The sequence below is a fragment of the Bos indicus x Bos taurus genome, chromosome 8 (assembly GCF_003369695.1).
Source record: "Bos indicus x Bos taurus breed Angus x Brahman F1 hybrid chromosome 8, Bos_hybrid_MaternalHap_v2.0, whole genome shotgun sequence".
In the NCBI taxonomy this organism is placed as follows: Eukaryota; Metazoa; Chordata; class Mammalia; order Artiodactyla; family Bovidae; genus Bos; species Bos indicus x Bos taurus.
This window is the reverse complement of record NC_040083.1, coordinates 24,558,469-24,573,860: the sequence shown is the minus strand read 5'-3', so window position 1 is coordinate 24,573,860 and position 15,392 is coordinate 24,558,469. Positions and strand designations below refer to the sequence as shown.

The following is a 15,392-nucleotide window of genomic DNA, read 5'->3' as shown; positions in this document are numbered from 1 at the left end:
AATAATCTGCTCACAGTCGCACAGGAAGAGGTGGACCAAGGTCAATCTTTCCAGCAGTTCTGGATTCTGATCACAGCAAACTTCCTCACAGGACTTGTGTGTATAATTGTCAATGGATTTGGACCCTAGTATCTTGGAATTTGTGCTTCCCAGGTGGCACTAGTGGTAAAGAACCAGCCCGCCAAAGCAGGAGATGTAGAGAGATACAGGTTTGATCCCTTGGTTGGGAAGATCCCCTGGAGGAGGGCATGGCAACCCACTCCAGTTATTCTTGCTTGGAGAATTCCTTGGACAGAGGAACCTGGTGAGCTACAGTCCATAGCATTGAAAGAGGTGGACAGGACTGAAGCAACTTAGCACACACGCATACATCTTGGAATCTGTGATAACTAGGGAGTAGCTATTTTTTTGAACAACTAATTACACAGATGTTTGTAGGCCAGTTGCTAACATAAATGGTTGTGAGGGGAATTGTTTTTTCTTTTGTAATTTATGTTTAATTTTACAGTTATACCATGATAACTTAATAAAAATTACTTATTCAAAATATTTTAACATTTTGTTAACCAAACTCATACTACAATAGATATTTTGATTGTCATTTAAAGTAAGAAACTCAAATGATTTTAGTATTACAAAATTTTAACCTGAGATTACACTCAAAAATTAGAAAACGGCATTGCAAAAGATTGAGAATGAGTAGTTTGAAAAAAAAAAAAAAAACCACACACTTCCCTGCAAAAGAGGAATAGTATCTGGAAAAATACAGCAATTCCAGAGCATACTATTGCTTTTTTTTTTTAAGCACCATAACCTCCAAAGAGTGCAATCTGTTATAGAGTTGTGGATGAAAAATTGATGGAAAAGCTCAAATCTTTTTGATCTGTAAAATTGTACCAATAAAAACTGGGTTCAGTAGAAATAATGGAGAAGATTCCCAGTGGCATGTATGGTTGGTAAAAATTTTGATACGGGTAGAAAAAATTAAGTTGATGAACTGAGTTTCTATTTTAAAATTTATACAGAAAGCAAGGTCTCTTGGAAAATATCAATAAAATAAAAAGGATAAGTTAGAGATTGTTCTCTATAGATAACTGGTCAATGATTTTAATCAACCTAATGAATATTGCCTGAAATCAGTATTGAATATCATTCTGATAAAAATATTTGTATTCTCAATCATAGATTGGAAATACCATCAAATAGCACAGGGAACTCTACTCAATACTCTGTACACCCCAGTAAAAAGAAATAGAGCTTTGCTAGTGGCTTAGATGGTAAAGAATCTGTATGCAATGTAGGGGACCTGGGTTTGATCCCTGTGTCAGAAAGATCCCCTGGAGAAGGGAATGGCTACCCACTCCAGTATTCTAGCCTGGAGAATTCCATAGACAGGGAAACCTGGTGGGCTACAGTCCCTGGGGTCACAAAGAGTTGGACACGACTGAGCAACTTTCACACACACACAAAAAAAAAAAAAAAAAAATCAAGGGCACACCCGAGTTTTAAAACACTGCTGTGTTGAGCACAGCGTCAAAATGCCTCCTACCTTTTCTCTAAACATAAATCCTCATCTCTGCGAAGTGAGATTCATTTTAGAAGGAAGGAAAATGAAGAGTGTGGATTTCAAGATTTCCTGAAACTTGACCGTGTGCCCTCAGCCTATCAGCTGTGCCAACAGAGAACAGCCCCTGAGTCTTCTTCTGGGGAGCAATCCGGCTATCAGGACAACACTAGTGAACGTTCACTTTGGAGCATAGCTTTGGGGATGTGCTGTTTCCAGGGTTGTGGCTTGCAGAAATGCCTTCCGTGATCTGGCAAAGCTTGGCTCAGGGAGAGACCCAGAGACTCAAGAGAGGCAGCCCTCTAAAACCCAAACTGTCTTTGGTAAACTGCCCATCTGTGTGGAATGAGCTAGAAGAGTCCCAGAGCTTAAGCTTCAGTAGCCTGCTGCTCACACAGAGACCACTGAGGAATGACGCCAAAGGGGCTATTCGTGCTTCAAGTTTTACCTCCGCACCATTGCATTTAGGTGGGAGTGGAAGGGTGGGAGGCGGTGTGTATGTATACATGTGTGTGTGTATGAAAAAAAGAGAGAGAAAGAAAGGGAAACAGAAAGAGAGAGGACCAAAGGGCAGCCATTGGCTGCATTCCAGCAATCTTGACGGAGTGGATTGAGTTCCGTTTGATAGAACAGGAGTTTTCCATCTAGGGCAATTTCACCTCACCCCCATCCTACCCCTGGGGACATCTGTTAATGTCTGGAGACATTTTTTTTGTTTGTTGAAATTTGTACCTAATGGGTAAAGGGCTTCCCTGGTGGCTCAGAGGTTAAAGCATCTGCCCGCAAGGCGGGAAACCTGGGTTCAATCCCTGGGTCGGGAAGATCCCCTGGAGAAGGAAATGGCAATCCACTCCAGTATTCTTGCCTGGAGAATCCCATGGACGGAGAATCCCATGGGCAGAGGAGCCTGGTAGGTTACAGCCCACGGGGTCGCAAAGAGTTGGACATGACTGAGCGACCTCACTTTTCTAATGGGTAAAAGCCAGTGATACTACTAAACATTCTACAACTAAACAGCACCCACCAAAAAATAATTTTCCAGCCCAACATGTCCATGGTGCCAAGGTTGAGAAATCCTTGAAATGGAGGTGCCAAGGTCAGTCGGTCAAATGTGATTAGTGGGCATATACACTTCATTGAGAAGCATATATTTAGGAGAGCCAAGAAAAGAGTCCAAGCACTTGGTGGACTTTGGGGTCCTTGTCTTGTCTAGTGGTCTGTGTGCTCCGTAACTGTAAACCCTGGGACTTGGGGTGATTGTGTAACTAATGTGTGCGTCTGCTCAGTTGTTCAGTCGTGTTTGCAACCCCATGGCCTGTGGCCCACCAACCTCCTCTGTCCACGGAATTTTCCAGGCAAGAACACTGGAGTGGTTTGCCATTTCCTACTCCAGGTGATTTTCTGACCCAGGGGTTGAACCCACGTCTCTTGCGTCTCTGGCATTGGCAAGCGGATTCTTCACCATTGGTGCCACCTGGGAAGCCTTCTTCTTAATAGACAGTCCAAAATATTAAACATTTAAATGCTTCAGAAAACCTGGTTTATTATATTTAATTTAACTTTGATAGATTAATAGGAGTTGCTTAAGTGCATAGGAAGATTTTGTTTTTTAGGTTTGTAAGTCTGTTAGGCTTTTGGAGTGTTTGAGAGAATCATGTTAAATGTGTAAACTATAAAAAGTTCTTGAGGGAATTTAAATCATAAATGGGATAGTTATTTAGAATTAAATCTTTTAAAATTACCAGTTAGTAACCAAAAAAAAAAAAGCTGCAACTTCTTATTTTGATCTACAAGTAATAGGTTTATACAAGACTTTTTGAAACAATAACCCTGTATACGAGACAGCAAAACAGACACCGATGTATAGAACAGTCTTTTGGACTCCGTGGGAGAGGGAGAGGGTGGGATGATTTGGGAGAATGGCATTGAAACATGTATAATATCATATATGAAACAAGTCACCAGTCCAGGTTCGATGCACGATACTGGATGCTTGGGGCTGGTGCACTGGGACGACCCAGAGGGATGGTATGGGGAGGGAGGAGGGAGGAGGGTTCAGGATGGGGAACACATGTATACCTGTGGCGGATTCATTTCGATATATGGCAAAACCAATACAATATTGTAAAGTTAAAAAATAAAGTAAACAAAAAAAAAGGAAAAAAAATAAAGGCTTAGGGAACACTAGGCTTTTGAATTTATAATTTTCAATATGTTTAATTAATTAAAACCCAGTTGTTAGAGTAGTCCTTTCAGTTCTCAAGATTCTCTCTGAAATTTAAAAATCAAATGACATTAATCAACACTCAGTAAATGGTTGTCAAAATGAACAGTAAGTCCTGATTGCCCTCTGTTCCTTTGAATCCTTGCAGTGAAATGTCTACAATGGTGTGTCAATTTCTTGAGATCTTGAGAGTTTCAATTAGCCAAAGGTAAGGATTATTCCAAAACAACACTTCTTTTGAGTCAATAGTTTTATTTCTATTACTTTTCACACCAGGGAGACTTAGTTACATAAAGTGAGATATTCTATGAGTTGATTACCAGTAGTAGAAGCACAAAGGTGTGGAAAGTGTAACATGAACACAGTGAAGAAACGCCCTTTTTCAGAGTGAAGTCCATGTGACAGAAACATATTATTCCAAACAGCCTATTTACAAATAAATATAGCTTTCAATCTATGTACAGACATATTCACAGAGGATAAACTGATGCAAAATTTCCATACGTCTTGTCAGCCAGCGAAAACTTGCTCATATTGAACAAAACACACACAGAACGACAAAAGTAATTTGGAAGTGCATCGGCTGGATTCTTGTAGGGGCAAGTGCGTCTTTAAAATGGAGGTGAATGGAGGAAACGTGAGATGACATCTATCCCTAAAAAGACCCTTTACAAAAATGGCATTCTGATATCTGTAATATAACCTGTTCCAGAAACAGTTTGCAAGTTCTAGGCCAAATGCCTATGTTGGGGTCAATGTTGATAACCTGTTCTATGTTTTAACATGATGCAAAGAACAAAAGTATAATTTACCTCTCCTTTAGTGCTAGCAGCCACTTCATTAAACCAGGAAGATAGTTTTGGTTACTCTGTGATGGCTTTTTTGAGACTGCAGATTGCTTGGAGATGGCAGCTGTTGCTTCTGGAGTTTTTTTTTAAAGTGGAGCAGAAGAAAAACATCCAGGCTAGACGCAGGGCACACATATGAACTCTGTGCAGGATTCAACAGAATTGTATGCCAACAGAGGTCCCCTCGTCCAGATGGAGAGTCTCTGCACTTTCAAGAAACACTTCTGACCACAAAAGAGCCCCCAACAGAAGCATCATCCCCTCCAGGTCCAGACAATCTTTCTTTAGGGCAAATGGCCACTTAAACATAAAGTTCATGGGGCTGGTCAATTTAACACACTTATTTACTCTGTATGGATAATTTAGGTACCCAGGTGGTTGATATTTCTAGGCTTTTAAGTGCCTTTTAGCCATTCTTTTTAGCTTTTACTCAAATCATATAAGAAATTCTGTTGAAGTATAACATTAAAGTTTTCAGTTGTGGGAACATCTGTATGTATACGTATGTAGGTAGTCTACCATACTGGGCCAGGAATTATGTAGTTTAGCAGAAAAGAAAAAAACCCCAATGCATTATGAATTCTTCTGTTTTACATGTTTTCCCAAGGAAGGTTTATAATTTAGGCAGAATAAATTATTGATAAATTGTATATCTCTATTTGCCATTTTTATAAGGGAACTTCTTAGACCCATCCTGTATTTATATAAGAACTCAAACCTTAAATTTTCCAGGTGTATATTTGCTAATTATCCATTCACTCTTCTTATGGGTGAACCTTGCTTTACATAACAAATGGATTCCTGAAAAACAGTAAATCTATAACTTAAAAAAGGAAAATATTTCCACTATAGTATTAGAACTTGCTATTTAACAAGCTATTTTGAAAGTGAAGAATGTTTTTGTGAAATGAAAAATTTCTTTGATTTTCAGTTTTATTAAAGTACACATCTAAACTTTATCAGTAGATTAGGATTGTCTAGAACAATAATTATATGCCTTAAAAAGAGAACAGATAAACTCCAATTTACAACAAACAATACAAAACAGGAATGACTCATGGACTGCTTATTGATTGACTATATTCAGAAGCCCTGAATATATGTATTATTGGTATTTTATGGCTTTAATTAAGACAATTGTCTCTTATGAAGTACTATAAAGTGCAATATTAAAAAATTAAAAAACCCAAAAGGCATCCATTGTCCTTCAGTTTTATCCTGATGAGAAGAATTAGAGATTTGTTTAATTAAATGGCAAAGAATTTTCTACTCTTAATTCATGCATGTAATTTCATCCTTAAAATTATTTTATTCAGGGATTCAGGCAGGCTTCATCCACACATTCATTCTTTTTCTTTTGTGATGACATGATTTAAAAAATTAGTATTCTCTTTTGTTTAGTTGAGTGTTTTTCAAGAACTATCAGTCTCAAAGTCTTAGTTACTTTCAGATCCACTATAAAGGAATGTGCAACCTAATATGTGAGAATGCAGGAGCAAGTTCCCAGCCTTTTGGTGAACTGCAGCCCATTTTCCCGGGCCAGGACACCAGTCAACGATCTTACAATTCCCATCCAGCCCACCACACAAGGAAGTAAATGTGCTGCAAGACTGGGATATGAGAGGCAGTCCAGTCATTTCCCCCGTTTCCTATTGAGAGCAAAAATGCAAATTCCTTTTGGTAAATCAACACAGGTAAGTGTAGATCCGGAGTTTCTGAATGATCTCCAGTGCTGTCTCCCCCATTCTGAGTTCTTAATGAGTGTAGGATTGTGACCTTAAAGACTAAGTGCATGAATTTGACCTCACCAGAGCCTCAACTTTTCACCAGAGGACAAATGCCTATTAGTACTTATTGAGTCGAGGCCCTCTGGTGCTCTTAAGGTGTAGTTGAGATTCTAGTCTCTTGTGGTGGTGAATTCTGTACACATTTTAGTATCATTGAGGAGGAATTCCCCACCCTGAAGAAACAGTTGATTATAAAAAACATAAGATGCTGGGGACCCAGGGCTAGCATTTTTCTATCTTCACCTTAATGCAAAGATGAAGGAAAAGCTCATTAGAGTTGCCAGGTACAAGTGAAGCGGGGAGGCTGGTGGTGAGAACCCGGAAGGGGAGTAAGCACTCGGCCCAACCTAGACTTGAAAATTGGAAGTGGGATTAGAAAGAAACAGATTGAAACTTAGTAAGGCCCAGGGAAGAGGGGCTCCTGGAGGTAAGAACACTCAACCAAATGCACCCAGGCAAGCTGAGAAACACGCTTGCTTCACCCAAATGCCTTGCAGAAAGATACGAAGTCAGGGAATACGAGGTTAGTGTGAATTAGCAACGAAGTGCGAATTTCTAAAAGGTAAGGGCCACAGAGAGGTCCTGAAACGGGGGCAAACACTGGGTCTGAGGCTGTCCTTCCATCTTTTTCATACCTTATACTTGTGTCACGATTAGTCAAAAGGTTCCTGATTTCAGAGCAACATCAAGCATCTTAAAGGCTTAGTAGAGAAGAATTTAAAAATTATTGAGGGTTAGAAAAAAAAGACTCAGAAATAAAAATCTAAAGATACTTTGGATGAAAATAGAGGAAGGGTCCCATAGTGGTGACTCCCAGCTCTGTAGGGGTAAATAGTGAACAGTGCCCAGATGCAGCTCTTTTCTGCTGAACAGACGGAAAAAAAAAAAAAAAAAGGTAAACTCATTTCCCTGGGGGGTCAGGGGTGAACTGGAGGAAGACTTCTCTGACATGATGGCTGTCAATGTTAACAGTTGATGGGTCTGGGTTATACCAGGAACATCAGTGCTAAGGATTCCTCCTACAAAGGGGCTGTCGTTTGGAACAGGGTGATAGGTTGAACAAGCTCTCTTGACAGAATTAAACCTTTGGCAAACTCAAGGTAAATTCCATGGAACTCTTTCAGACCAAGGTCTTTTACCTCCTTTAAAAAAATTATTTAAGGTGTTTCAGTCTGTCAATCAATCATTTAGTGGAAGGGCTTCAGCTTAATTTGGTGTTCCATAGCGTCTCTCACTACTTGTTCACTGATTTGAATAGAGCTGTCTATCCAGTCACAGTTACAGGCTGATTTTTCCAAAAAACCTGGCTGACTTGGGGATTTCTGGGTCCTGTTGCCTATTCTCACTTTGTTTAAAGAAAAGTGCCACCAAAGACCATGATGGAAACCAGGGGATGCCGGGCAAGGAGATGCCCCGGGTGGGAGGAATGTGGGGAGAGGGGCAGTGAGCACACTGTTTACGGGCATCGAGGTGGAAAGCGTGCACGACTTCCTCAACAAACAGGAGCGCACCTGTGTCTTCCACAGTCATCTAAATGCTCACGGCGATATCTGGCCAAAGTCAGTGCCATTTTAAAGCTCCCCGTGAAGTGGGGGGAACACAAGCGTGATCGTCTCCTGATAAGGAAGGAGTTCATCTGGCTTTGAGTATGTCTTCTTGCTTTTCTTGTCAGCTAGGTATTTCAAAGAATAGGAAGCTGTGGGATTAAAAAACTAAACACCAAGCTACAAAGGCAAGGAGCAGTAGAGTGGAGGCCCTTACCTTTCTTCCCAAGGCATTCTTGACAGAGAACATTTTTTTTTTTTTTCCTGGGACTTTATGTAAACTTCTTTCAGTGTGAAAAAAAAGCCTGAAATTTGTCATTATTTAACACTATATATATATATATCTCAACAGGACACTGGCTTTCTTGGGGATCCTAGTAAAAGTAAATTAATTCTCCATTTCTTCCTTTTCCTTATTATTTTGCACTAACTCTCTTCATGACCAGCCGTTACCTACTAATTGAAGACAGTCTTGCTGAGGGAGGTTCAGGAGTTGAGGATAAGTCTTTTAAAAATATTAAGCCAAGTGGTTATGTAAGATCTGGCTTAGCAAGTCTGGACATTAGCTTCTGAAACAAGTTTTCAGGAGACAGTTGATTTTTCCAGAAATCACCATGAGAACAGGTTTCCTTTATTTCTTCTAGAACAGAGCTGCTACTTGGAGAAGTACCCCACTCCAGTACTCTTGCCCGGACAATTCCATGGATGGAGGAGCCTGGTAGGCTACAGTCCATTGGGTTGCGAAGAGTCGGATATAACTGAGCGACTTCACTTTCACTTTTCACTTTCATGCATTGGAGAAGGAAATGGCAACCCACTCCAGTCTTCTTGCCTGGAGAATCCCAGGGATGGGGGAGCCTGGTGGGCTGCTGTCTATGGGGTCGCACAGAGTCAGACACGACTGAAGTGACTTAGCAGCAGCAGCAGAGCTGCTACTTACAGCCACTTAATTATTAGAGTAACAATCTGTCCAGGTGTAGGGAGCATGGCATGCTTTTAATCTTGTGTGTGTGCGTGTGTGTGTGTTGGTATATGTATAGAAGAAAGCAGATTGAAGTTTTCTGAAATGCTTGGATTCAGATGGGCATTAGACCCATGTCAGATATGCCAATTAGCGATTTCAGCAGAGTGGTTAATATTAGTCCCGTCTTTTCCAGCTGTCTTTCTGGCCAGCAGCTTTAGCTGCTGTCACATCCCTGGCCAGCTTTCTGTTAAGGTGGTCTGGGGGTGGCAGGGCTCCCCTTGACAGCTCATTCCAGTCACAGGGGAGTGTAAGAGCTGTAAGCAATGGTGGGGAGTGGGCTTAATTTCCCTGCCCAGCAGGGATGTACATTAATATTATCAAATGTCTCATCGGCAAGGCAGCTGTGTTTAGCCGAAAGGCCTCCAAACACCTGATTCACGTCTTCCCTAGAAAATAAATTATAATGGCCCCTGTCAGCTGACACCTGTTAGAAGCCTTACAAAGCATTTTCCCCGAATATGAAACAGTTCCCTGCCTCTTTTTATAATCTTCTGGGCAAGGCTTTAGGAAATTCTGCTGCATCGGCCAAACTGATAACATCCCTCTGCCTTAGTCTCTGCATGGCTGTGTTTTCTTCATCTGCCCCGCCTGGCTCAGCTTAGATTTGGGAAGCTGCCTGCAGATCGTCTCATCTCCAGCCTCAGTTCTTTAGGGTCTAGTCAGGTTCAGAAGGCAGCTGGACTCAGCATGGGCATTCCAAGATGCAACTGAGAAGGTTCTTTTTGAGTATTCTCAGCGCGAGCCAAGTTGTTCTGTCCTGAGCCTGCCTAGGGTGTCAGGGGAGGTGACAGCAAGCAAGACCTGCTTGGTTCACTGCAGGTAAAGGGAGCCACTTGGGGACAGCTTGTTTATTTTAGATCAAAAAGTAAGAGGTGGGCTCTTGAATTTTTGATATTTTATACCCTGCTCCAGAAAAGCAAAGAGGTTATCAGTACTCTAAGTTTTTTCCCCATGAAAAAAACACGAATTTTTTCCATCGTGTATTCTTTGCCTCTACATCCACATTAGCGGTACGACTGGCGACTTCTCTAAGGCTGTGAATCTATATTCTTGGGGCAAGAAAATATACAAGAAAGGTGCCTATGTGGATGTTTGGATGGCCTTGTGGACAAAGCACACCTCATGCGAGCAGGAGGAAATGTTCCCTTTGGTCACTGGTGTGCATGTCTTCCCTTTTCCTTCACTAAGGCAAACTTTGATGCTCCCTGCTTTTGAATTCTGAATATAATTGGGTCAGAGGGTGATGATGTAAGTGATATACAGTGTACAGATAGATTTGGTATGAAGATACATATGTATTTATACAGGCCCTAGGGATGAGCTACTCAGAAAACCATGTTGTGGAAAGTTCTTTCTTATAATTATGGTAATAATTCAAATGCTTTTAAAGATCCACTGTTGCACCTATAGTCTTCTCTCTGGGTTTAGCCAAGCCCAGCACATAACCTCACAGACACCTTATGGGGGACAGACGCCTGCATACTGGCAAGCGAGCGGACACTCCACACCCTTGAGGTGGGAAGTGGGCTTGGAAATAGCATCTTCTCAAATGCAATCAATTTTCATGATTGACAACACTCCTTCAGAAGGGAGCTCCCAGGTAAGTCAACGCTTTCAGGCTGCTTGTACGAGTCTTCACCGTGAGCTGAGAATGAACAGGAAAGACAGACAGGAGGCAGGGAAGAGCCAGAAGAAGAACAGGGTTGCACCCAACACCTCTCATCCTTTCTGGATTTACACAGTTTATCTGCTGCTGAGTCAGTCACCTATTCAATCCTTCTTTCACACAACAAACCAGTCAATAATATATATTTACACAACAAACAACTCTGCTCCCCTTCAAGTAACGCACAGGGAAAGCCATCAGAGTGTCTAACTCAATGTTCACTGGTTCCTTCTCTTTCAAAGGAATCAGCACAAATTCTTGTCTCAACACAAAATCCTGCCCTTGAAGCAGGATACCTGGATCTCTCTCTCATACAACTGACCACTCAATTTTGCAAAGCTGGAGAGACTGGGAAGCTGGCCTTTTGGGCCAGCATCTTGGCTGCTGCCATTGTGGCTTCTTGCTTTCCCATTGGGCCTCCACTCGGAAGAGCAACAGTGGGCACTGCCTGTGACTGCTGTGCTGTGTAGGGTGAGCTGAGGTTTTGTGGAAGGAATGCTGAGCTTGATCTTGATCTTTACTCCGTTGTGAGCATTGCATTCTGTCTCCCTGTGTTAGGAGGGATGCGCTCACAGCAAGATCATAGCAGCAGCACTGACACAACAGACTGGGGAGAGGAAATCACGTGGAGTAGTCCTCAGACGCGGGGTGTGCCCACTTAGATGTAGGAGGGCTACACGATAAGGGGTGTCTTCTATTTACTTTCAAATGATTATAAGGATGCAAGGTTTGGGGAAATGAAAAACTGCATATTTTTCACTCATTTAGTCTGCCTCACCTTTTTCTCTGTTGGTTTTATTGCCATAGACCTGAGAAATCATACAAAGTGTCAAACAGAACTTGTGAGTACTGAATGGATGAAATGAAAATGTCCCATGAATGCTCTGGAAATCAGAACCTCAGAGTGACTGGCTTGAAGCCAGTGTAAAGAGGCTGTTGAGCATAGTCTGCAGTGCACTCTGTGAGCTGGAAAGACTCCCTGGTGGGGACCCTCATGGCAGGAGAGACCAAGTCCTGGTCCTGGAACTACCAGACAGAGGACCCAGAAAACGTCCTGGTGAACAAACACCTTTCCAAACAGCTCTAAGCTGCCTCAGTCCACGCAGTACCGATCCGCGTCAATCTAGTTCTACTGGTTGGAGGAAGAGTGATGTCTTTCTTCAGCCACTGAAGCCCTTGATGACCACACTGGAAGATGCTTTAAAGAACCACACCGTTAGGGAGCAAGTTCCACTGAGCACCTCTGCTGGATGGCATTTCTTAGTGCATATCCAGGCTCTCTTGGCAGGCATTTTGATTATACTTCAAGCACCTTAGCATCAAGATACGGCTGAATGACAATTACAGCTAAATGTGCCCCCTTCTTTGGATGATAATGGGACATGCATTGGAACAATATAGGTTCAGTTTATATAGTTTTGCTGTCCTAGAAGAGCACTAATTTGGTTTGCAATCATATTTTCTACTTGCATGCTGGGGCACTATATAAAAAAACAAACAACCTCTCCCAAACCCAACCCTGGTCACCTCCCCCTTGTCCCAAACCAGCATCTGCCCAACCTGGGTTTTACCTCCAGATGTCCCAATAACCCTGTGGGTTTCAGATAGTGTACCTCAGTTAGATTGGGCAGATGGTCTTCCCAGTTTGGCTTGTGGGAATGTTTTGGAGGGCTCATATTAGGTTCTCTATGGACCCTTTCCACCCAGTCCTACCTCCTGCAACATATATTCCTTAAACAGCCGTCATACCAGGCAGAATCCCAATATGTCCAAGGTAGGCTGAAGTTCACAGCAATGATTCTCTCAGCTCACCTCTTGCAGTTAAGAGGTAAAGCTCAGACTGAAGGTTGATGCCCCTCTTCAAATAGGTTCTAGAAATATATTAGAGCTGTCCCTGAAAAGATGCAGTTGTATTCATATATATATATATATATATATATACATATGACTTCATATATATATATATATAAGTTTTCTTTGTGTCTGTATACAGGTATAGACTACTCTCTAGGTGTGGAAGGAGAGGTATCAGTACAGGAACAGGCAGGGGTGTGTTCAGGTGCATCTATATATAATATGTATATTTTATATGTATATATATCACTTTTGTCATTGTTTGCATCATTATGACGAATATACCTCTGACCAGCAAGGAGTACCTGTCAGCGATGCAGGCTGAGAAGCCCCAGACGCGGGGATCTGTTTGTCACTTGAATGGAGCTGCTGCAGGAGGCAAGGGTGGGAGCAGCCCCATGAAATGAGCTGGCCCTGCGCAAATCCATCCCTCGTCAAATCCGCCAAGGAGGGACGCTCAGAAAGCCCCAGGCTGTGGGCCTGCTGCCTCTTCTCCGGAGGTCACAGAGCCTACAACCCAGAGCGGGGAGGGACTGTCCATGCTGTTGGCTCAAGATATGGCTTTTCCTGCTAGATGGAGACAGGGCACACGAGGATTCTGTCTTCCAGGAGGACGCTGACCACCAGGAACACAAAGTAGAGGCCGAACATGATGAAGCCCAGCACTTTGTTCATCCGCCATTTGCAGAGGGCGATGGAGAGGATGACGAAGAGCAGCATGATGAAGAGGAGGACGATGGCACAGAAGAGCCCATTGCTGCTGACGGCCACGGGCTGGAACCTGTGAATGACCGTGTAGAGGAGCCAGGGCAGCGGGAGCCTGTGGGGAGAAGCAGCGTAGACACGGGGCATAGTCAGACACGCTGAGGAAGGCACAGGATGGAACATGAGCTGCTTGGGGTCTGATCGGAAACCAGTGTCCTGTTAAGTTCACCATGACTCGCACCTGGTTGGCCCAGGCGATCATATATGGAAGTCAAGTGACCTTTAAAAACCTTTATTTCCTGACAGAATGAGGGAGAGCAGAGAGAATTTGTTCTCTGGTTAAATAAGATCAAAGGTTGCTGCAGGTGATTTCTTTCTTTTTTTTTTTTTTTTACTTTTTTTATTCAATTTTAATTAAAAAAAAATTATACATGTGTCTGAATTTGATTTGAAACAATTTTTTTTTGGATTCCTTTCAAAGATTAAAGTGTTATCCTTAGCCCTAAAGAGATGAGTTGGAGGATGTGTACAGCGTGACAGGAGGAGATGATAAAATGTTGAAAAGGGTATAGAAATTAGCAGTGAAAATGGCCAACTTATTATTTTTTAAATGGAGACAGAGACTGACAATGACACACGCATGCACACATCCAATTCTGGTGAAGCTGCGGTTGACAGAACTACAAACAGGTAAAAACCCTTTGGGGCAAATACAACATTTTTAATACTTCTGACCTATCAGTTTGGTTGTCAGGGATCAAGCAGAAGGAATAATTCAAAATGCAGAGGCAACTTTTTTCAGAAAGATGATCATTCCAGTGTTACTCTGAGTAGTGAAACATCAGGACACCCTAATCTCATATAACAGGCAGTTAGTTAAATAGCAAACTGTTAAGTCAATGTAATGTTATATAGCTATTAAAATCATAAACTTAAGATGATACAGGCAAATGCCCATGATATGATTCTATAAAAGGGATACACATAAAAATAGCAATTTAATTTCAATAATGAATTAGAGAGGTGTTGGTTTGTATTTATGTTTTATATATGCTTATATGTTGGCTTGTATTATGCTTTATGTGTATTTCTAAATCCTTTACCTTGAGTATGTATCAAGAAGAAAATGCTTGGGGCTGGTGCACTGGGACGACCCAGAGGGATGGTATGGGGAGGGAGGAGGGAGGAGGGTTCAGGATGGGGAACACATGTTTTAAAATTATTAAATTAAAAATTAAAAAAAAAAATGCTACCAAGACTATGGAGAAACTGTTACACTCAATATATTGCTAATAATATTGTAAATTGGTATAAATTCTTGGAAGAGACCTTTTGGAAAAATATACTACATCAATAGCCATTGAAATATTTATAATCTTTGATCCATCAATATTTCTTTAAAAATGTACCCTAATAAAATAATTTAAAGAGATGTTTCTCTTTATAAAGTTTCATAAAACACTCATGCTATCATAAAACTGAAAAAATACAAAGGTCCTACTAAAGGGTAATGGTTAAACTGAAAGTAACAAGATTGAATATTTTGAAGCTGTAGAATATTAATTATGAGAGCTATGAAGAAACTTAGAAAAATGGCTGACTTACTAATTTACTCGAGGCCTATTCTTTGCTAGGCATAAATGGCTTTAAAATGGAAAAATAAAAGCCCTCCAACAGAGCAAAACTGATTATTCACTAAGAAAACTTTGTGAAATATTAAGAGAAAAATGCACAAAAGTTAAATGTTTGGGGGTACTAGGATTAGGGATGATTTTCTTTAAACCTCCATTTAAGTTATAACATAGGATGATTTTCTTTAAACCCCCATTTAAGTTACAACATATGTATAATTTAAGAACAGTGAACAAAAAGCATTTTGTAATTCACTAGAATACTTTTTGAAAACATGATAAATATATCTCAAAGAACATTTCCCATGTAAGATTTTCTCTTTTTATACTACAGAATATTTTCTTTCTATTTGTACAAGGTATTGACCAAGAAAACTACTTTAAATGTGTGGGCAGTAGAACTGAGAAACACTTGTTTATACCAGGGATGTCCCTCTTTTTAAAAATACACCTTTTCAGGCATTCATTCACTCATCCATCCATTCATTCTACACACATGTGCCAAGCCACTGCCATGCATTAGACATTGTGTTAGGTTTTGGGGA

General features: G+C 41.2%; 1 protein-coding gene across 4 annotated transcripts in view; it reads right to left on the bottom strand.

Annotated features, from left to right (window-relative positions):
* Window positions 1–4,020: 4,020 nt before the first annotated feature.
* The window catches only part of SLC24A2 (solute carrier family 24 member 2), a 290,438-nt gene continuing 279,066 nt past the window's right edge, over window positions 4,021–15,392 (bottom strand). For all 4 annotated transcript variants that reach the window (XM_027549151.1, XM_027549154.1, XM_027549155.1 and 1 more), the window contains one exon: window positions 4,021–13,331. In XM_027549151.1, the coding sequence (XP_027404952.1) occupies window positions 13,082–13,331 (250 nt within the window). In that variant the 3' untranslated portion in view covers window positions 4,021–13,081. The remainder of the gene's footprint in view (window positions 13,332–15,392) is intronic.